The 17,552-nt window shown below is 52.4% G+C and overlaps 1 protein-coding gene across 2 annotated transcripts; it reads left to right on the top strand.

Moving 5' to 3' along the window:
- The first annotated feature begins 1,464 nt into the window (after positions 1–1,464).
- On the top strand, positions 1,465–16,412 carry ASL (argininosuccinate lyase). 2 transcript variants are annotated; one of them, XM_060173132.1, is made up of 17 exons: positions 1,465–1,521; positions 1,633–1,684; positions 5,904–6,098; positions 7,474–7,557; positions 7,835–7,891; positions 7,985–8,082; positions 10,956–11,033; positions 11,117–11,194; positions 11,360–11,412; positions 12,597–12,659; positions 13,481–13,595; positions 13,714–13,798; positions 13,928–13,987; positions 14,198–14,281; positions 15,784–15,864; positions 16,002–16,108; positions 16,212–16,412. In XM_060173132.1, the coding sequence occupies exons 2-17, from the start codon at positions 1,673–1,675 to the stop codon at positions 16,354–16,356; spliced, it is 1,395 nt and encodes a 464-aa protein (XP_060029115.1). In that variant the 5' UTR covers positions 1,465–1,521; positions 1,633–1,672; the 3' UTR covers positions 16,357–16,412. The 2 variants fall into 2 exon arrangements, with proteins under 2 accessions (XP_060029115.1, XP_060029114.1); XM_060173131.1 differs by lacking the exon at positions 1,465–1,521 and having other exon boundaries at positions 1,530–1,684.
- Positions 16,413–17,552: the final 1,140 nt, after the last annotated feature.

The following is a 17,552-nucleotide window of genomic DNA, read 5'->3' as shown; positions in this document are numbered from 1 at the left end:
ATTAATCATGATGTTGTAAATGATGTCCAATTAAATTTACTTGTCAAGGCAAAAATTAAGGAGTTGAAGCAAGGCATTTATTCTTTTGCAAAAGGGCGTGCCACCAACAGTCAGGCAGCAGCAGCGCGCCCCCCTCACCCTTCTCCCATCTTTTATACCTGAGGGAAGCGCTGTCTCCTCCACCCCTGGGCTGGGCCTTGGAGCTTACAATCTCTCTGCACCTGAGGGGTTAATTCAACTGGTAGAGCATCAGACTTTCACACCTGAGGTTCCTGGTTCTGTCGCCTGCATTGTATGTACTTGGTGGTGATCTGGCGAGTCCTCTCTTCACTTGCCTGCCTCATGAAATCCTATCTCTCTCTCTCCTTCCCTCCCTCCCTTTAAAAACAAAAGAAAGAATACTGCCTGCTTCAAGAAGCTCTACAGAGTGTCTAAATAAGGACAGGAGGAAGAGAGTCTTAGGGTCTCTGCTGGAGGATTAGCAAGCACTGCAAGAGACTATTATCTGACCTAAAGAATACAAAACTACTGGCCACAGGGATCATAGATAACAATTTATTAAAAGAATGTCTGTACTAAACAGTTGTTCTATTCATGTTCCTTTGAAGAGAAGACCTAACCATCTCTCGCGATGACAAGGGATTTTTTTCCTGGGTACTCCAAGAAGGGTGTCCTCTCTGTGCTGTCTGCACATATCTGCCACACTCTGTAGAGCTTCTTGAAGCAGGCAGTATTCTTTCTTTTGTTTTTAAAGGGAGGGAGGGAAGGAGAGAGAGAGATAGGATTTCATGAGGCAGGCAAGTGAAGAGAGGACTCGCCAGATCACCACCAAGTACATACAATGCAGGCGACAGAACCAGGAACCTCAGGTGTGAAAGTCTGATGCTCTACCAGTTGAATTAACCCCTCAGGTGCAGAGACATTATTTCTTTCCCTCATTTAAAAAAACATTTATTTATTTGAGAGTATGGGGACGGGGGAGCAGGAGAGAAAACCAGAGTATCACTCTAGCACGTGCTATGCTAGGAATCAAACTCAGGATTTCATGCTTCCAAGTCCAATGTTTCACCCGTTTTCAGGCGGCAAAGGCAACATTTCTTTTTCTTTTTCCTCAGTGTCTAACTCTCCCAGCACTCAGCAGAACAAATGATTGAGCGTGCGTGCCATTTCACCTAATGTGTCTTGCGGGCTCGCTGGGCCAGGGACGGGTGTCTCAGCCTCAGGCTCCAATCAGGGGTTTCCGGGACCGGGTGCTCAGCCACCTGGAGCGCAGCCACCAGGACACCGCCTTCCCCGCCCCCTACCGGACCCTGAGCGAGGCGTGGCTCACCCGAAGCCCCGCCCACAGGAGCCGGGTCCTCCACGGGGATTGGAGGGTAGTGGCAACGCCCACCTTTAGGGACCATTTGGGATTGGTGAGACGCTGCCAGGAGGCGGGGCTGGATGTGGTGATGCAACCCCAGCCAGAAAAAGCCGCGCCCCCGGGCGGCGGGCCGCAGATTGACTGCGCGCGGGGCGGTGGTGAGTGAGGGACGCGGGCGGCCGGAGCCCGGGAGGCTGGGGCACGCGAACTGCGCCCGCCTGCACACCTCCAGAGGCCGAGCAGGTCATCAGTCGGGTCTTATCTTCCAGATCCGGAGGACCGAGGCTCCCGGAGGAGGAACCGCCCAACATGGCATCGGAGGTGAGCGGGAGCACGCGGGTGCAGGTCTCCTGATCCCAGAGCGACGAGGAGGAGGGTCGCCCCGGGGTCCTGCCGGGGCTGTGACCTGCGCACGGGGTTCTCCCCAGGCTGCTCTGGTGATAAGCGCCCTGCTGGCTCCAGGCACTCCCAGAGGCGCACCTGCCAGAGTGGTGCCTTCCTGGGTCATCCCTTGCTGACCCCTGACCCTTCGCCCTCACGTGGTCGCAGTCGCCAGCACCCCCGCACTCGGCCAGTGGCCCTGACCTAGCCTGACAGCCGTCCACCTGGAGTGGAGGTGCTGGTCTCTCTTTCTCGTCCCCGATAGCCCCCCTCCACACACACTGTTGTGACAGTTGTCCTTGTGAAGCAGAGTCCACTGGACGCTTGTGTTTGCGGAAAGAACCAGGACGCAGGAGACCCTGCGTGGCTTGTGGCCCCCCTGCCCGGCTGCTTCCTGTCTCACTGGCCTCTGCTCCTTGAGCTCAGGGACTCCGGGGGTTCTCTGCCTGACCACTGAGTGCTAGGATGGACCTCACTGTTTCTGTCTGGCAAACGGGATAATGATAGTTGCCTCAGCTATAAGGCACTGGATCATTATGTCAGTCTTTCAGATAAAAGGGGCTGCTGTGCTTGATGCCAGGGAAGGGGACCCTGGTCCTGGGAAGCTGGAGGTCTGGGTTCTAGTCCCCTGTGGCCCTTCCTAGCTGGCAAGACACTTTCCCTCTTCTGGGTCTTGGATGGTTTATAGGAGTCAAATGTCTAAGGAGACCTGTCCTGTTTGCTTCTGGATGGTGGTGGAGGGCCAGGGGGCATGGCCTGGACTTTGGACTCAAACAGACTTGGCTTCCAAAGACTTTTATTCTGAGCCTCTTTCTTCGTTGGAAGTTTGATAAGTGCCCACTATGGGCTGGGGAGACAGCATAACAGTTCTGCAAGAGAATCTCATGCCTGAGGCTCTGAGGTCCCAGGTTCAATCCCCAGCACCATCATAAGCCAGGGCTGAGCAATGCTCTGGAGTCCCCCGGCCTCTGTATCTGTATCTCTCTCATCAAAATAAAATAAGTAAAATATCAAAAAGAATGCTCACCTGGCAGGAGGGTGTAATGATACCTGTGGAATACCTCCCACAGGGCCATCAAACAGTAGGTGCTCAATAAGTAGTGGTTACTGATACAATAATAAGACTGGTATTTCCCTCATGTGTTCATATATAAAAATATATATGCATATATATATATATATATATCAGAAAAAATGAGAGGGAAAGGAGGGATAATGAGAGAGAAAGAGAGAGACACCTGTAGACCTGCTTCAATGCTTGTGAATCTTGTGAAGTTTGCCACCTACTGGTGGAGATTGTAGGCCTGAACCTGGGCCCTTGTGCATGGTAATAATGTGTGTGCTTAACTGTGCATATCACCACCCCTGCTGTGCATATCACCACCTATGTTCCATCGCTGGGGAGCCAGAGACGACCCGAACTGCCCCTGCGGCTACAGACAGACTATGACCCACATAGTCAACGACTGCCACCTTTCCAGATTCAAAGGAGGTCTCAAAACTTGACATCAGGCTCAACCTGACGCTGTTGACTGGCTACGGAAGAAGGGCAAACGCTAGAAGAAGAAGACCACCCCTGCCATTTATTTATTTATTTGCCTCCAGGGTTATCGTTGGGGCTCAGTGCCAGCACTACGAAGCCACTGCTCCTGGTGGCCTCTCCCCTTTTTTTTTTTTTTTTTTCATTTTATTGGATAGGACAGAGAGAAATTGAGAAGGGAGGGGAGAGAGAGAAAGATAGACACCTGCAGACCTGCTTCACCACTCAGGAAGCTTCCCCCTGTAGGTGGGGAGCTGGGGGCTCGAACCTGGTTCCTTACACTTAGTACTATGTGCGCTTAACTGGGTGCACTGCCCAGCCCCACTCTACCCTTTACCTTTAAGATTTATTTTACTTATCACATATGAGAGTGAGAGAGGCTCATATGAGACAGAGAGAAATAGCAAGAGAGACAAGCCAGAGTACCACTCTGGTACATGCAGTGCTGGGAATCGAACTGGAGACAGTAGGCAAGAAAGTCCAAATCCTTACCAGTTAAGCTGTGTCCCCAGTTGTTCCCTTGTATGTTCTCCATAGGCTGTTCATCCTGACTCACCCCACAGGGCCCCTGCCCTCAGCCCCAGGGGGCTCATTCTGGTCCAGATGTGCTGTGCCTTGGAGCTCTAAACTGTTCCATGACATTAAGTCTGGTGGCCTTTTAAGCCAGCTAGAAGGATGAGAGTTGAGCCCCACAGAGAGAGCCATAGGGAGCCAGGTGACCTCAGCTTGCCCAGGCCGCTCTCTGTGTTTGCACTAATATGTTTGGCTGCAGTCCCACTCTTAAGCAGTTGTTGTTATTACGAATAACCCAGACAAAGAGGCCAGGGCAGACTGGAGGCGGTGCCAGGCCCCTGGCCACGGGTTAGACCAGCTCCTAGTCTTTTCTGGCTGGACCTGGCTTTCTGGCCCTGTGGGTGGGACCAGGATCCCCTCATGGTGCTCTGCTGGAAAGCTGGGTTTGAGGTGGGGTAGCCGAGGGGTAAGGGGCAGACCCAGCTACAAAGGCTGAGGGGGTGGAGGTGGCCTCCACAGGGCAGAGTCCTCTGGCTGAGGCTGATGGGCACCAAGGGGTCAGCCTGGGGCCCGAGCACAGGGGGCCTCCCGGGGTGCTCATGGGAGCTAGGGGTGGAGCTAGGGCACGCCCTGGTCCCCAGCGGCCCTCAGCCCCTCCTAGAGGAATAATTAGAGTTTACCAAGTGCCGAGCACTGGGCTGTGTATGTACTTAGCTGCTTTTTCCTGAATGGAGTGATCACAACACCTCTATCAAAGAAGTCCTGGTATATATTTTCTTTCTTCCTTTTTTTTTTAATTTTTATTTTTTGGATAAAGACAGAGAAAAGGAGAGGGAAGGGGGAGGGAAAGAAGGAGACGCCTGTAGCTCTTCTCCCCTGCTCATGATGGTTCCCCCTTGCAGGTGGGGGCTGGGGGCATGAACCCAGGTCCTTGAGCACTATAATGTGTACACTCAACCAGGTGTACCACCACCTGACCCCCCCATCCCTGTTTTAAAGAGGGATCACCCAGAGGCTTAGAAGGTGTTAGGTGTCCACAGGCAGGGGCTAACGGAGGTCTGGGACACTGTAGGACAAAGGAGGACATATGTCCCCAGTGGCCACGGCAGTTCCCTTCTCCCCTCCCCCTCATTCACAGCAGAAAGTGCCAGTGAAGCCACATGCCCACTCTGACCCCCAGCACACTGTCCTCAAAGTCCTGGGCACTCAGGGCACTTGGACTGAGCCCCAGGCTTTCTGCGCCCTCCCCGATATGTGCTTGACCCTCACCCATGTCCTCTTTCAAAACAGAAATGCCTCTGTGCCATTCCTCTGCCCTTGGCCCCTGGAGGGCAGAGGGTCAAACAGTGGCCTCCTAGAAGGCCAGTGGGAACAGGTATGTTGGGGTGCTGTGCATCCCCCCAAGCTGTGGGCTGAATGCTATGAGTTACAGTGACTTCTTACCTTGCATGGTGTCCAGAAAGGTCCAGCGGTTGTGCTATGGCCTCAGGCGTGTCTCTATATGGAGCAGTGTCACATGATGGGAAGGGACCCTGTCTTGTGTGTCCAACCCCCCCACACACACTCACTGCCTTGATTCATGCATGTCCTTGACCCTCTCTAACTCAGTTTCCTTTCTTCTTTCTTTCTCTTTTTCCCTTTCTCTTTCTTTCTTTCCCCTTGCTTATTAGTGAAAAAGAGTGAGATCGAGAGAACCAGAGCATATCTGGCACATGTAATGCCTGGGATTGAATTTGGGACCTCAGACCCAAGGGTCCAATGCTTTACCCAACCGCACAACCTCCAGGATGGTCAACACTTGGTTTTCTTTTGAGTCCAGAGAGGAGACAGCATAATGGTTATGCAAAGAGACTCTTATGCCTGAGGCTCTGAAGATCCAGGTTCAATCCCCCACACCACCAAACCAGAGCTGAGAAGTACTCTGCTAAAAAAAGAAAAACAACAAACAAGCAGAGAGAGAGAGAGAGAGAGAGAGAGAGAGAGAGAGAGACATCCTTTCTGCTGAGTGTCAGCTACCATCAGACTCAACGACACTCCCCAAAGTCCCTTTGCAAGATGTCCTCTTCTCCAGGGTGGGGGAAGCTTAATTGCTCTTGCAATTTCCAGAGTGGAAAGCTATGGGGTGGCCGATTTGTGGGTGCTGTGGACCCCATCATGGAGAAGTTCAACTCATCTATCACCTATGACCGGAAACTGTGGGAGGTGGACGTGCAGGGAAGCAAGGCCTATAGCCGGGGCTTGGAGAAGGCGGGGCTCCTCACCAAGGCTGAGATGGACCGGATACTCCAAGGCCTGGACAAGGTACTGTACACAGCCCAGGCCCCCTTTCTGTCCTCACCATCCTGCTCCTATCAAATGCTCCCCGACATGTCCTTTCCCCTTGTAGTAAGCCTCTAGCCATGTGCCTCACTCAGTCTCTTCATTCATTGTTTTAAGTCACTGTTATTAGACTGGTTACATAGCATAGTGGCTGTGCAGAAAGACCTTCATGCCTGAGGCACCAAAGTTTCCAGATTCATTTTTAAAATAATTTTTTAATATTTGTTTATTCCCTTTTGTTTTATTGTAGTTATTGCTGTTGTTATTGATGTCATCATTGTTGGATAGGACAGAGAGAAATGGAGAGAGGAGGGGAAGACAGAGAGGGGGAGAGAAAGACAGACACCGGCAGACCTGCTTCACCGCCTGTGTAATCCTTTTGTCGATCCTTGCCCTTTGCACCATGTGCGCTTAACCCACTGCACTACCACCTGACTCCCAGGTTCCAGATTCAAACTCCAGTACTGCCAGGAGCCAAGTAAAACTTAATTAATTAATTTTAAAGAGAGGCAGAGAGAGAATGACAGAGACCACAGCACGAAAGCTTCCTTCAATATGGTAGGGGTCAGGCTTAAACCAAGCAGCCCTGTTTTATTTGATTATTTTATTTTATGTTTGCTACCATGGCTACCACTTGGTGCCTGCACGACTGCAGTGCTCCTGGCTGACCCCTTCTTTTCCTTTTTTAAATAGAATGATGGTGATAAACAGAGCAAGAAAGAGAGACAGAGAGAGGAGAGACACCCATGAAGATCCCCCCTCCTCCTCCAGGGACTGCCACGGTGGTGGTGGCTGGGAGCTGGGACCTGGGTCCCTGCACCTGAGAATGCATGTACGGGGGGGGGGGGGGGAGCCCTTCCCCCACTTTTTTTCTCTCTCTCTCTCTCTTTTTTTATTGCCACCAGGGTTATCACTGGGGCTTCATGCCAGCACTAAGAATCCACCACTCCCGGCGCCCATTTTTTCCTTTTTTTTTTCCTTTCTAATTTTTATTATATAGAACAGAGGAAAATTGAAAGAACAGGGAGATAGAGAGAGAGAGAGAGGGAGAGAAAGGGATACCTGCAGACTTGCTTTATCAATTGTGAAGTGGACCCCCTGCAGGTGGGGAGCAGGTGCTCAAACCAGGGTCCTTGCATTTGGTAATATGTGCAGTTAACCAGGTGCCCCCCCTCCCCCCTTCATCCTTTATTGCCCCCCCCCCCCCCCCCGTGGTCCCATGGCTCCTGGGCAGATGCCTACTCTGGAGCTGGGCCTCTGCAGCTCTCCCAGGACAGAGACAGTCAGGGACCAGGGTGAGGGGTGCCCAGGGAGGGATCCTTCTAGCTGCCTGATACCTGGGTCCCCATCCCTGCAGGTGGCTGAGGAGTGGGCCCAGGGCACCTTCAAGCTGAACCCCAACGATGAGGACATCCACACAGCCAACGAGCGGCGCCTGAAGGTCTCACCCACTCCGCCTCCCCGACTTAGAGGGGAGCCGCTCTTTCCCTGTCCCCTAAATGGCGGCATCCTGTTCCCTCCATCACTGGCTGATGGGTGTGGGAGACCCCAAACCAAGGGGCCTCAGCAGAGATGGCGGCAGCGGCTTGGACTCTGGGGAAGGGAGGGTTGTGGGGGGGGGGGGGCACGGGTTGCCCCCCCCACCCTGCCTGAGCTGACCTCACTGGGCCACAAGTCCCGCCCTCAACCTGAACGCGGGCCCCTCCCTCCACCCCCAGGAGCTCATCGGTGACACCGCAGGGAAGCTGCACACTGGCCGGAGCCGCAACGACCAGGTGACAGCGGCCCCCACCTCTACCCCCCAACACACACACACACCGACCCCTCCCTCGTCCCCACACGCGGCTACGCCCCTCCTCGCCCCGCAGGTGGTCACAGACCTCAGGCTGTGGATGCGGCAGGACTGCTCAGCCCTCTCTGCCCTCCTCCGGGAGCTCATCAAAACCATGGTGGATCGGGCAGAGGCGTGAGTGCCTGAGGCGGGGAGGGTCTGAGCGCAGGGGTGAAGCCAGCAGAGGAGCCAAGCCCTGGGGTAAAGAATGGAGGGAGGCAGAAGGGCCGCATTGGGGACGGTTTTTGCTGTCCCTCTTCCCTCCCTCCCTCCCTCCCTTCCTTCCTTCCTTCCTTCCTTCCTCCTTCCTCCTTCTCTCTCTTCCTTTTTTCCCCTTTTTTTGTTTAATATGCTTATTTATATTTATTTATTTATTTATTACCAGAGCACTGCTCAGCTCTGGCTTATGGTGGTGCAGGGGATTGAACCTGGTGCTTATTTATTTTAATGAAAGAGAGAAAGAGACCTTAGAGCACTACGCAGCTTATGATGTTGTTGAGGACTGAACCTGGGACCTTTGGGGCCTCAGGCATGAAAGCCTTTTTTGTCACCCTTATGCTGTCTCCCCTGCCTTCTTTCCTTCCTCTCATCCATCCATCCTTCTATCTATCTATATTAATCATTAATGAAAGAGGGAAAGAGAGAGAACCAGAACATCATTATGGCATGTTCAATGCTGGGGATTTGAACTCAGGACCTCTTGCTTGCAAGTCAAGCACTCTAGCCACTATGCCACCTCCCAAGCCATTCACCACTCCATTTTTCTTTTTTTTTCCCCATTTTTTTCCATTTTTCTTTTTAAATTATTATCTTTATTTATTGGATAGAGACAGCCAGAAATCAAGAGGGAGGGGTTGATAGAGAGGATGAGAGGCAGAGAGACACCTGCAGCTCTGCTTCAACACTTGCAAAGCTTTCCCTCTGCAGGTGGGGACTGGGGACTTGAACCTGGGTCCTTGTGCATTATAACATGTGTGCACTCAACCAGGTGCACCACCACCTGGCCCCCAACCACTCCATTTTTCCCACACCCTGTATCTCCTGCTTACTAGGCTTGGGGGTGAGGTGTGGACAAGGACGAGAGAACCATCACCCTAGGTTGGGGTGCTGAGGAAATGGGAGGTGATTTGCGGTGATGAAAATGTTCTCAAATTGGTGTGGTGATTGTTGTACATTAAAGTATACAGTTCTCTTTCCTTCCTTCTTTCAGATTTACATATCTATGAGAGAGAGAGGTACCAGAGCATCATTTTGGCACATTCGATGCTGGGGATCAAACTTAGACCTCATACTTGATAGTTCAGTGCTGCTATAGTCACTGTGCCACCTCCTAGACCACTGTTTCCTTATTTTTTAAATTTAGTTAATTAGTTACTTAATTAATTAATTTCACCATCAGGGTTATTGCTGGGTTTGGTATCAGCACTACAAATCCACTGCTCCTGGTGGCAATTTTTTCTTCTTCTACACCCCCCTTCTTTCTATTTTTAATTTTGTTAGGACAGAGAGAAATTGAGAGGGGGTGGGGGGAGAGCAGGAAAGAGAAAGAAAGACAACTGCAGACCTGCTTCACCGCTTGTGAAGTGTCCCCCACCATAGGTGGGGAGTTGGGGCTCAAGCCCAAGTCCTTGTGAATGGTAATGTGCACCACTGCCTGACCCCATACTTTCTTATTTTTGAAAGACTTCTTGAATGAAAGAGCAAGAGAACAGACAGAGCCTCTTTGGCATATGTAGTGTGGAAGATCGAACCCGGGGCCTCACCCATACAAGGCATGTGCTCTAACACTGAGCCACCTCCCTGGCTACTGTAGCATCTACTTGAAATGTGTGGATTCTGTGTGTATTAGGCTTCACTAAAGCTGATAGCTAAAAATAAATAAATAAAACCCAGAGTCACCCACCCGAGCACCACTGCCTCTGCCCTGCCTGCTCAGGGGAGCTGTTCTGGGGAGTTCCAGGAACTTCTCTTGCACTTTCTCAGTTTTCCAATGTCAGGGAGTACCCACCATGCCCCCTCCTTCTCTGATAGGGCCCTGCACAGTCTGCTGCCACCTCGATAGGACCCAAGATAATGATGAAATCTGCTGAGGCTCCTGATGGGCTGTTCCTTGGATCTTATTACTTTGTTTCCCATTCCTCATCCTCTTATTCTTCCTCCTCTTTCTTCTCTTCCTCCTTCTCAGGACTGATTTATTTTAGTGGGTGAGAAAATAAAAATAAATAATGTTAAAAACTGGGAGGGGGGGAGTCGGGCGATAGCGCAGCGGGTTAAGCGCAGGTGGCACAAAGCGCAAGGACTGGAATAAGGATCTAGGTTTGAGCCCCGGGCTCCCCATCTGCAGAGGAGTTACTTCACAGGCAGTGAAGCACGTCTGCAGGTGTCTGTCTTTCTCTCCTCATCTCTGTCTTCCCCTCCTCTCTCCATTTCTCTCTGTCCTATCCAACAACAACATCAATAATAACAACAATAATAACTACAACAATAAAACAACACGGGCAACAAAAGGGGATAAATAAATAAATTTTTTTTTAAACTGTTAAAAAAATGGGAGGGGGTCAGGTGGCTACATACCTGGATGCCAATGCACATTATAATAAGCAAGGAAGGACCCTGGTTCAATTCGCCAATCCCCACTTGCAAAGGGAAAGCTTTATGAGTGGTGAAGCAGTGCTGCAGGCATCTCTCTCTCCCTCTTTATTTTTCTCTCTCTCTCTACCCTCCCCTTCTAATTTCTTCTGTTTATTAAAAATAAAATAACAAATAAATAATGTTATTATTATAATAATAATTATTATAAAATAGCTCAATACAGTATTGAGCTATTTCTCCCTGGCCCTCCCAGCCCTTCTTGACATCTGTCCTCTGAGATGACTTGGTCTCAAGTGCAGGCAGACCCTGTCCCTTCCCTGCAGGGCCCCAAGCTGGGAGGGTCTCAGCTGTCAGGGGTGGGCCTCCCGTGACTCCCCCAACCCCCTAGAGCTCTTACCCACTCCCCCTTCCTCCAGGGAGCGGGATGTTCTCTTCCCAGGCTACACACATCTGCAGAGGGCCCAGCCCATCCGCTGGAGCCACTGGATCCTGAGGTGAGGTGGGATGCCTTGGAGGTGGCTGAACTGGTAGTGGGTCTTCAGGCTGCTGACCCTCCTCTCCCCCCCACATCCCATAGCCATGCGGTGGCCCTGACCAGAGACTCTGAGAGGCTGCTGCAGGTACAGAAGCGGATCGACGTCCTGCCCCTGGGGAGGTGAGGCCTCATCTCTAAGAACTTGGGGAATGGGGGGGGGAGGGCTTCAGCCATTATTAGCAGGACTCCTAATGGTAGAAAGAGGGGGAGGAGATGGAAGCACAGAGGGGGGACGAAAGGTGGCTGCAGGGAGCCCTGGTCACTCAGAACCCCCTGTCCCCACAGCGGGGCCATTGCAGGCAATCCTCTGGGTGTGGACCGGGAGCTGCTGCGAGCAGGTGAGGCACCCTGTGCTCCTCCTGGGGACATCATGCCCTCAGCACCTGTCGGGACCTGAGAACACGCACTTGAGTGGGGTGGGAGTGGAGTGCAAGTCCACTGAGGGAAGTCTTCATTTATTACTCTGGATGCTGAGACTGGGGATGCTCAGAGGACCCCTTGTTGGGGTCCATAGTCATGGGGAGACCCAGGTCCTTAGCCTCCCTACTGGGACCCATGTAAGAGACACTCTCTTGAGACGGGTGGTGGTGCACCTAGTAGGGCACACGAGTTATATGAAAAAATAAATAAATAAATAAATATGAGAGAGAGACTTTCCCATGGCCTGGGAAGTGCAGTGGATAAGGCAGCAGACTCTCACACTTGAGGTCCCCAGCATAGCATAGCCCTAGTGATGCTCTTATTCTCTTACTCCCTCTTTCTCTCATTACTAAAAATCTTTAGAAAGAGACCCTACAGGAGTTGGGCGGTAGCGCAGTGGGTTAAGCTCACATGGTGTGAGACTCAAGGACCAACTTAAGGATCCCGGTTCGAGCCCCCAGCTCCCCACCTATAGGGGGGTCGCCTCACAGGCGGTGAAGCAGGTCTGAGGTGTCTATCTTTCTCTCCCCCCTCTCTGCCTTCCCCTCCTCTCTCCATTTCTCTCTGTCCTATCCAACAATGATGACATCAATAACAACAACGATAAAAAAAACAACAAGGGCAACAAAAGGGAAAATAAATAAAATATTTAAAAAAAAGAAAGAAAGAAAAGAAAGAGACCCTGCTCGGGAGCCGGGCAGTGGCACAGTGGGTTAAACACACAAGGACCAGCGTAAGGATCCCAGTTCGAGCCCCTAGTTCCCCACCTTCGGGGGGAGGGAGTCGCTTCACAGGCGGTGAAGCAGGTCTGCAGGTGTCTCTCTTTCTCTCCCACTCTCTGTCTTCCCCTCCTCTCTCCATTTTTCTCTGTCCTATCCAACAACGACAACAGCAATAACAACAACGATAAACAACAAGGGCAACAAAAGGAAAGAAAATAAAATTAAAAAGAAAGAAAGAGACCCTATTCTTGTTCCAGCCCTCCCCACCTGCCCTCCCACAAAGGGTGCCCAAGGGAAGGCAGCCGGGCCACTTGGTTGGGGGGCAGAGGAGACCCTTCCTGTGCCCCAGCCCAGCCCTGCCCGTCTCGCTCCTTGTCTAGAACTGAACTTTGGGCACATCACGCTCAACAGTATGGACGCCACCAGCGAGCGCGACTTCGTAGGTGAGTCACGGGGCTTGGTCTGTGTGTCTGTCACACAGCAGCCAGGCCTCCAAGTCCCACTCGCCCTCCCTCACTCTGTGCCCCAATTCCAGCTACTATGTAGCCTCCTCCCTCCCCTTTTCCAACCCACTTGGAGCTTCTTGGGGAAGTTCAAGCCCCCGGTCCCCACCTGCAGGGGAGAAGCTTCACAAGCGGTGAAGCTGTGCTGTTAAGTGTCTCTCTGTCTTGCCCTCCCCTCTCAATTTCTCTCTGCCTAGCTAATATAAGAAAAATAAAAATGGGGGGCATACATATTAACAATTGTAAGGACCCAGGTTTGAGCCCCAGCTTCCCACCTGCAAGAAGGACCTTTTACGAGTGGTGAAGCAAATCTGCAGATGTCTATCTTTCTCTCCCTCTCTCTGTCTCCCAGTTCCTCTCTGTCTTATATATATTATATATAATAAAAGTTGGGGGGGGGAGGAAAAATGAGGAAAAATGGCTGCCAGGAATGGATTTGTAGTGTTGGCACCAAGTGCTAGTGATAACATTTGTGGGGGGGAAAGAAGAGAGAAAGAGAGAAAGAAAGAAAATGGTCCAGAAGGTGGTGTAGTGGATAAAGCATTGGACTATCAAGCATGAGGGTCTGAGTTCAAGTCCCAGCAGTGCATGTACCAAGTGATGTCTGGTTATCACCCCCACTTCCTATCTTTCTCATTCATAAATAAATAAAATATTTTAAAAAGAAAATTAAAAAGTAACCAGAAAGAGAGAGATGGAGAGAGAGCTAGTGAGAGAAAGGCTCAAGGGCCAAAACACCCGCCTCCCACTCCCTCCTCCAGCCGAGTTCCTGTTCTGGGCCTCGCTGTGCATGACCCACCTCAGCAGGATGGCCGAGGACCTCATCCTCTATGGCACCAAGGAATTCAGCTTCGTGCAACTCTCTGATGCCTACAGGTGAGCCCCAGCCTGCCTCCTTCCTCCCTCCTCCTCCTTCCTTCCTTCCCCCCTGTGCTGCTGAACCTGCCATAGGGCAGGAGGGGGTCCCCCTCAACCCCTCTGTCTCTGTCCCCAGCACTGGCAGCAGCCTGATGCCCCAAAAGAAAAACCCCGACAGCCTGGAGCTGATCCGGAGCAAGGCGGGCCGCGTGTTTGGACGGGTGAGCAGGGCAAGGGTGGGGGTGGCGGGAGGCCTTTGGGCTAACTTAGGGAGACACCTGGAGGGGCTTCTGGGGTGAACTCCAAAGTTCAGCCTCCTGAGTCCTCCTCCCCTCACCCCCATCTCTCAGTGTGCTGGGCTCCTGATGACGTTGAAGGGTCTTCCAAGCACCTATAACAAGGACTTACAGGTGTGAGGCTGGGGTGGGGCAGGGCACCCCATTCTGCATGGGCACCCCATCATAATTCTCAAGCACCTCAGAGTCGCCCTGTGCCCTGTCCTTGACCAACCCTGAGCCCTCCCTTATTCTGGGTGTGTGTGTGGGGGGTGCTAAGGGTCCCCAGTGGAAGGCAGTGGGCGTACTCAGTGTTGGACCTTCACCCCTGCCACTGCCTAATAGGAGGACAAGGAAGCTGTGTTTGAAGTGTCAGACACCATGAGTGCTGTGCTGCAGGTGGCCACTGGCGTCATCTCCACACTGCAGGCAAGACACCCACCCCTGTCCTGGGCCCCTGAGCTCTGCGGTGGGCTTGACTGTGGGAGTGGGAGTGGGGGGCAGTCTGCTTGTCTTGCCCTGGAGATCAATGTAGGGACATGGCTTAAGATGATGAAATACGGGAGTCAGGTGGTAGCACAACATTTCCTCAATAAAATGATCTTCAAAAAAAGGGTAGCATGCTCACATGGTAGGGCACACGTGTTACCATATGTTACACGTCTTCACCATATGTGAAGACCCAGGTTCAAGCCTCCACTCCCCATCTCCAGGAAGAAAACTTCATGAGTGGTGGAGAACGACTGCAGGCATCTCTCTTTCGTTCTGTCTCTTTCTCCTATATCTCTTTGTCTCGCACCCCCTAGCAAAAAGAAAGGAAAAGGAATGAGGCTGGGCAATGATGCATTCAGTACAGTGCACATATTACCATGTGCAAAGACCCCGGTTCAAGCCCCTGGTCCCCACCTGCAGGGGGGAAACTTCATGACGGGTAGAGCAGTACTGCAGGTGTCTCTCTGACTTTCTTGCTTTCTCTCTTCACCTCCCTACTTTTTTTTTTTTTTACCAGAGTACTGGCCAGGTCTGTTTTTTGTTATTTATTTATTTATTTCCCTTTTTTATTGCCCTTGTTGTTTTGATCATTGTTGTAGTTATTATTGTTGTTGTTATTGATGTTGCCAGACAGGACAGAGAGAAATGGAGAGAGGAGGGGAAGACAGAGAGGGGGAAAGAAAGATAGACACCTGCAGACCTGCTTCACCGCTTGTGAAGTGACCCCCCTGCAGGTAGGGAGCTGGGGGCTTGAACTGGGATTCTTATGCCACCCATTGCACTGCAGCCAGATCCCCTGTTTGTTTTTAATTTATTTTATTTTAAATTAATTTAATCTTTTGCCTCCAGGGTTATCACTGGGGCTCGGAGCCTGCACTAGGAATCCTTTGCTCCTGGCGGCCATTTTTTCCATTGTTGTTGTTGCTGCTGCTGCTGCTGCTGCTGTTGTTGTTGGGGTAGGACAGAGAGAAATTGAGAGAGGATGGAAAGACAGAGAAAGATATAGACACTTGCAGACCTGCCTCACTGCTTGCAAAGCGACGCCCTGCATGTGGAGAGCTGGGGGCTTGAACCGGGATCCTTGCTCCTGTCCTTGCGCTTCATGCTATGTGTGCTACCACCCAGCCCCTCAGGTCTGGTTTATGGTGGTGCAGGGGATTGAACGTGGGACTTTGGAGCCTCAAGCATGGGAGTCTTTTTATATAACCATTTTGCTATCTACCCCTGCCTTTCACCTCCCTATTTCTGTTCTATCAAATAGAAAGGGGAAAAAAAAATAGGAAAGGGAAAAAAAAGGTCACAGGGAATAGTGGGACCATGCAGGCTCTGACTGGCAACCAGAACCCTAGTGGCAAAAAAATAGCAGAGGGGACCTCGAAACTAGAACTGGCAACTCCAAGGTCCCCGGCACTCAGGACTGGCCTCCCTGCCTCCCCTAGATTCACCGTGAGAACATGGAGAAGGCTCTGAGCCCCGACATGCTGGCCACCGACCTTGCCTACTACCTGGTCCGCAAAGGGGTGAGTGTCTGTGACCAGGTAGTGGTGTCAGGAGCCCCCAAGTTGGGGTAGGGGGTGGCCAGGGAGGGCACAGACAGAACAGGGGAACCCAGGGAGCAGAGTCAGCATGCATTGCCCTCTGCTGTGGTCCCCTCCAGATGCCCTTCCGCCAGGCCCACGAAGCTTCTGGCAAAGCCGTGTTCATGGCCGAGACCAAGCGGGTCCCCCTGAGCCAGCTGTCGCTGCAGGAGCTCCAGACCATCAGGTGCCTCCCTCCCCACCCCACCCCGATACTTCCCAGGAGGCTGGTCTGGGTACCCCAAGCCGGGTGACCCTGCGGCCTGGCTCACACCCACCCACTCCCCCAGCCCCCTGTTTGCAGGTGACGTGAGCCACGTGTGGGACTACAGGCACAGCGTGGAGCAGTATGCGGCCTTGGGTGGCACGGCGCGCGCCAGCGTGGATTGGCAGATTGCCCAGGTGCGAGCACTGCTGCGGGCACAGCAGGCCTAGGCCCCGCCCCGCCCCCACCTCCAATAAAGACCCTGAGGGGGTATGTGTCCTGTCCAGCCTGCTATCTTGCGCAGTTGGGGTCAGGGGCCGGGCAGCCAGGAAGTCAGGAAACCCAGATGACATCTGTCATGACTGGGAGGCAGGGGAGGAGACTGACCTGCAGGCCTCTCCCACCAGGGGAGGGAACAGTGGCTCCCGGTAAAGCCCCCGAGCTGCTGGGGGCGCCTGGGTTGCATGGTTAACCCCGTCAGTCCATGCCCACCTCCTGCCCCCAGTGTCCCCTAGGCTACCCGCACCCCCCACACACACCCTTCCCCTTGCTTAAGCTGCTCAGCCTGCCATCATTATGGGGTGTCCTGGGACTGCAGAGCAACCCTTGCCCTTGGCAGGGCATCAGGATGTTTAGTTGTAAAGTCACCCATCAAGTCTGTGATGCTGGGTGCTCTGTACACAGGCATAGAACAAAGTCACATGCAACCACATGGTAGAGCACATGGGTCACCATGCACGTGGATGCGGGTGCAAGCCCTCAGGCCTGCCTGTACTGGGGAGGTTTCACAAGCGGTGAAGCAGGTCTGCAGCTGTCTGTCTGTCTGTCTCTCTCTCTCCCCGCCCCACTGCCCCCATTTCACCAGGAATGCAGGCACTGAGCCTCAGCAATAACTTTGGTGGCAATTAAAGAGAGAGAGAGAGAGAGAGAGAAGGAAAGAGAGAAAGAAAAAAGAAAGAAAGAAAGGAAGAAAGAAAGAAGAGAGAAAAAGAAGAAAAAGAAATCAATGTACAGCTAAGTTAAGTTTCTCCTGTGGACAGTAAGGTGAGGGTTATGCATGGCACCTGCCTGGGGCTGCAGTTGAGGGCGGGGTGCCCACACTGAGTGTGCAGAGTGCCTGGGCCAGGCCTACATACAGCCTGTGCAATGGCATGGAACCCCCGAGGAGATGCAGGGTCCCCTCTCCCCTCTTACACACATATCACAGACACTGATGAGAAGGTCTGAAGGGGGCCTGGTGGTAGCGCACCCAGTTAAGCTCATGTATCACCAGGCATAAGGACCCAAGTTCAAGCCCCCACTCCCCACCTGCAGGAGGAATGCTTCATGAGCAGTGAAGCAGGTCTGCAGGTGTCTCCCTTTCTCTCCCCTTCTCTATCTCCCCTCTTCTCTTGATTTCTCTCTGTCCTGTCAAATAAAAGCAGAA

The sequence above is a fragment of the Erinaceus europaeus genome, chromosome 15 (genome assembly GCF_950295315.1).
Source record: "Erinaceus europaeus chromosome 15, mEriEur2.1, whole genome shotgun sequence".
In the NCBI taxonomy this organism is placed as follows: Eukaryota; Metazoa; Chordata; class Mammalia; order Eulipotyphla; family Erinaceidae; genus Erinaceus; species Erinaceus europaeus.
This window is presented reverse-complemented; position numbering and strand designations above follow the sequence as displayed.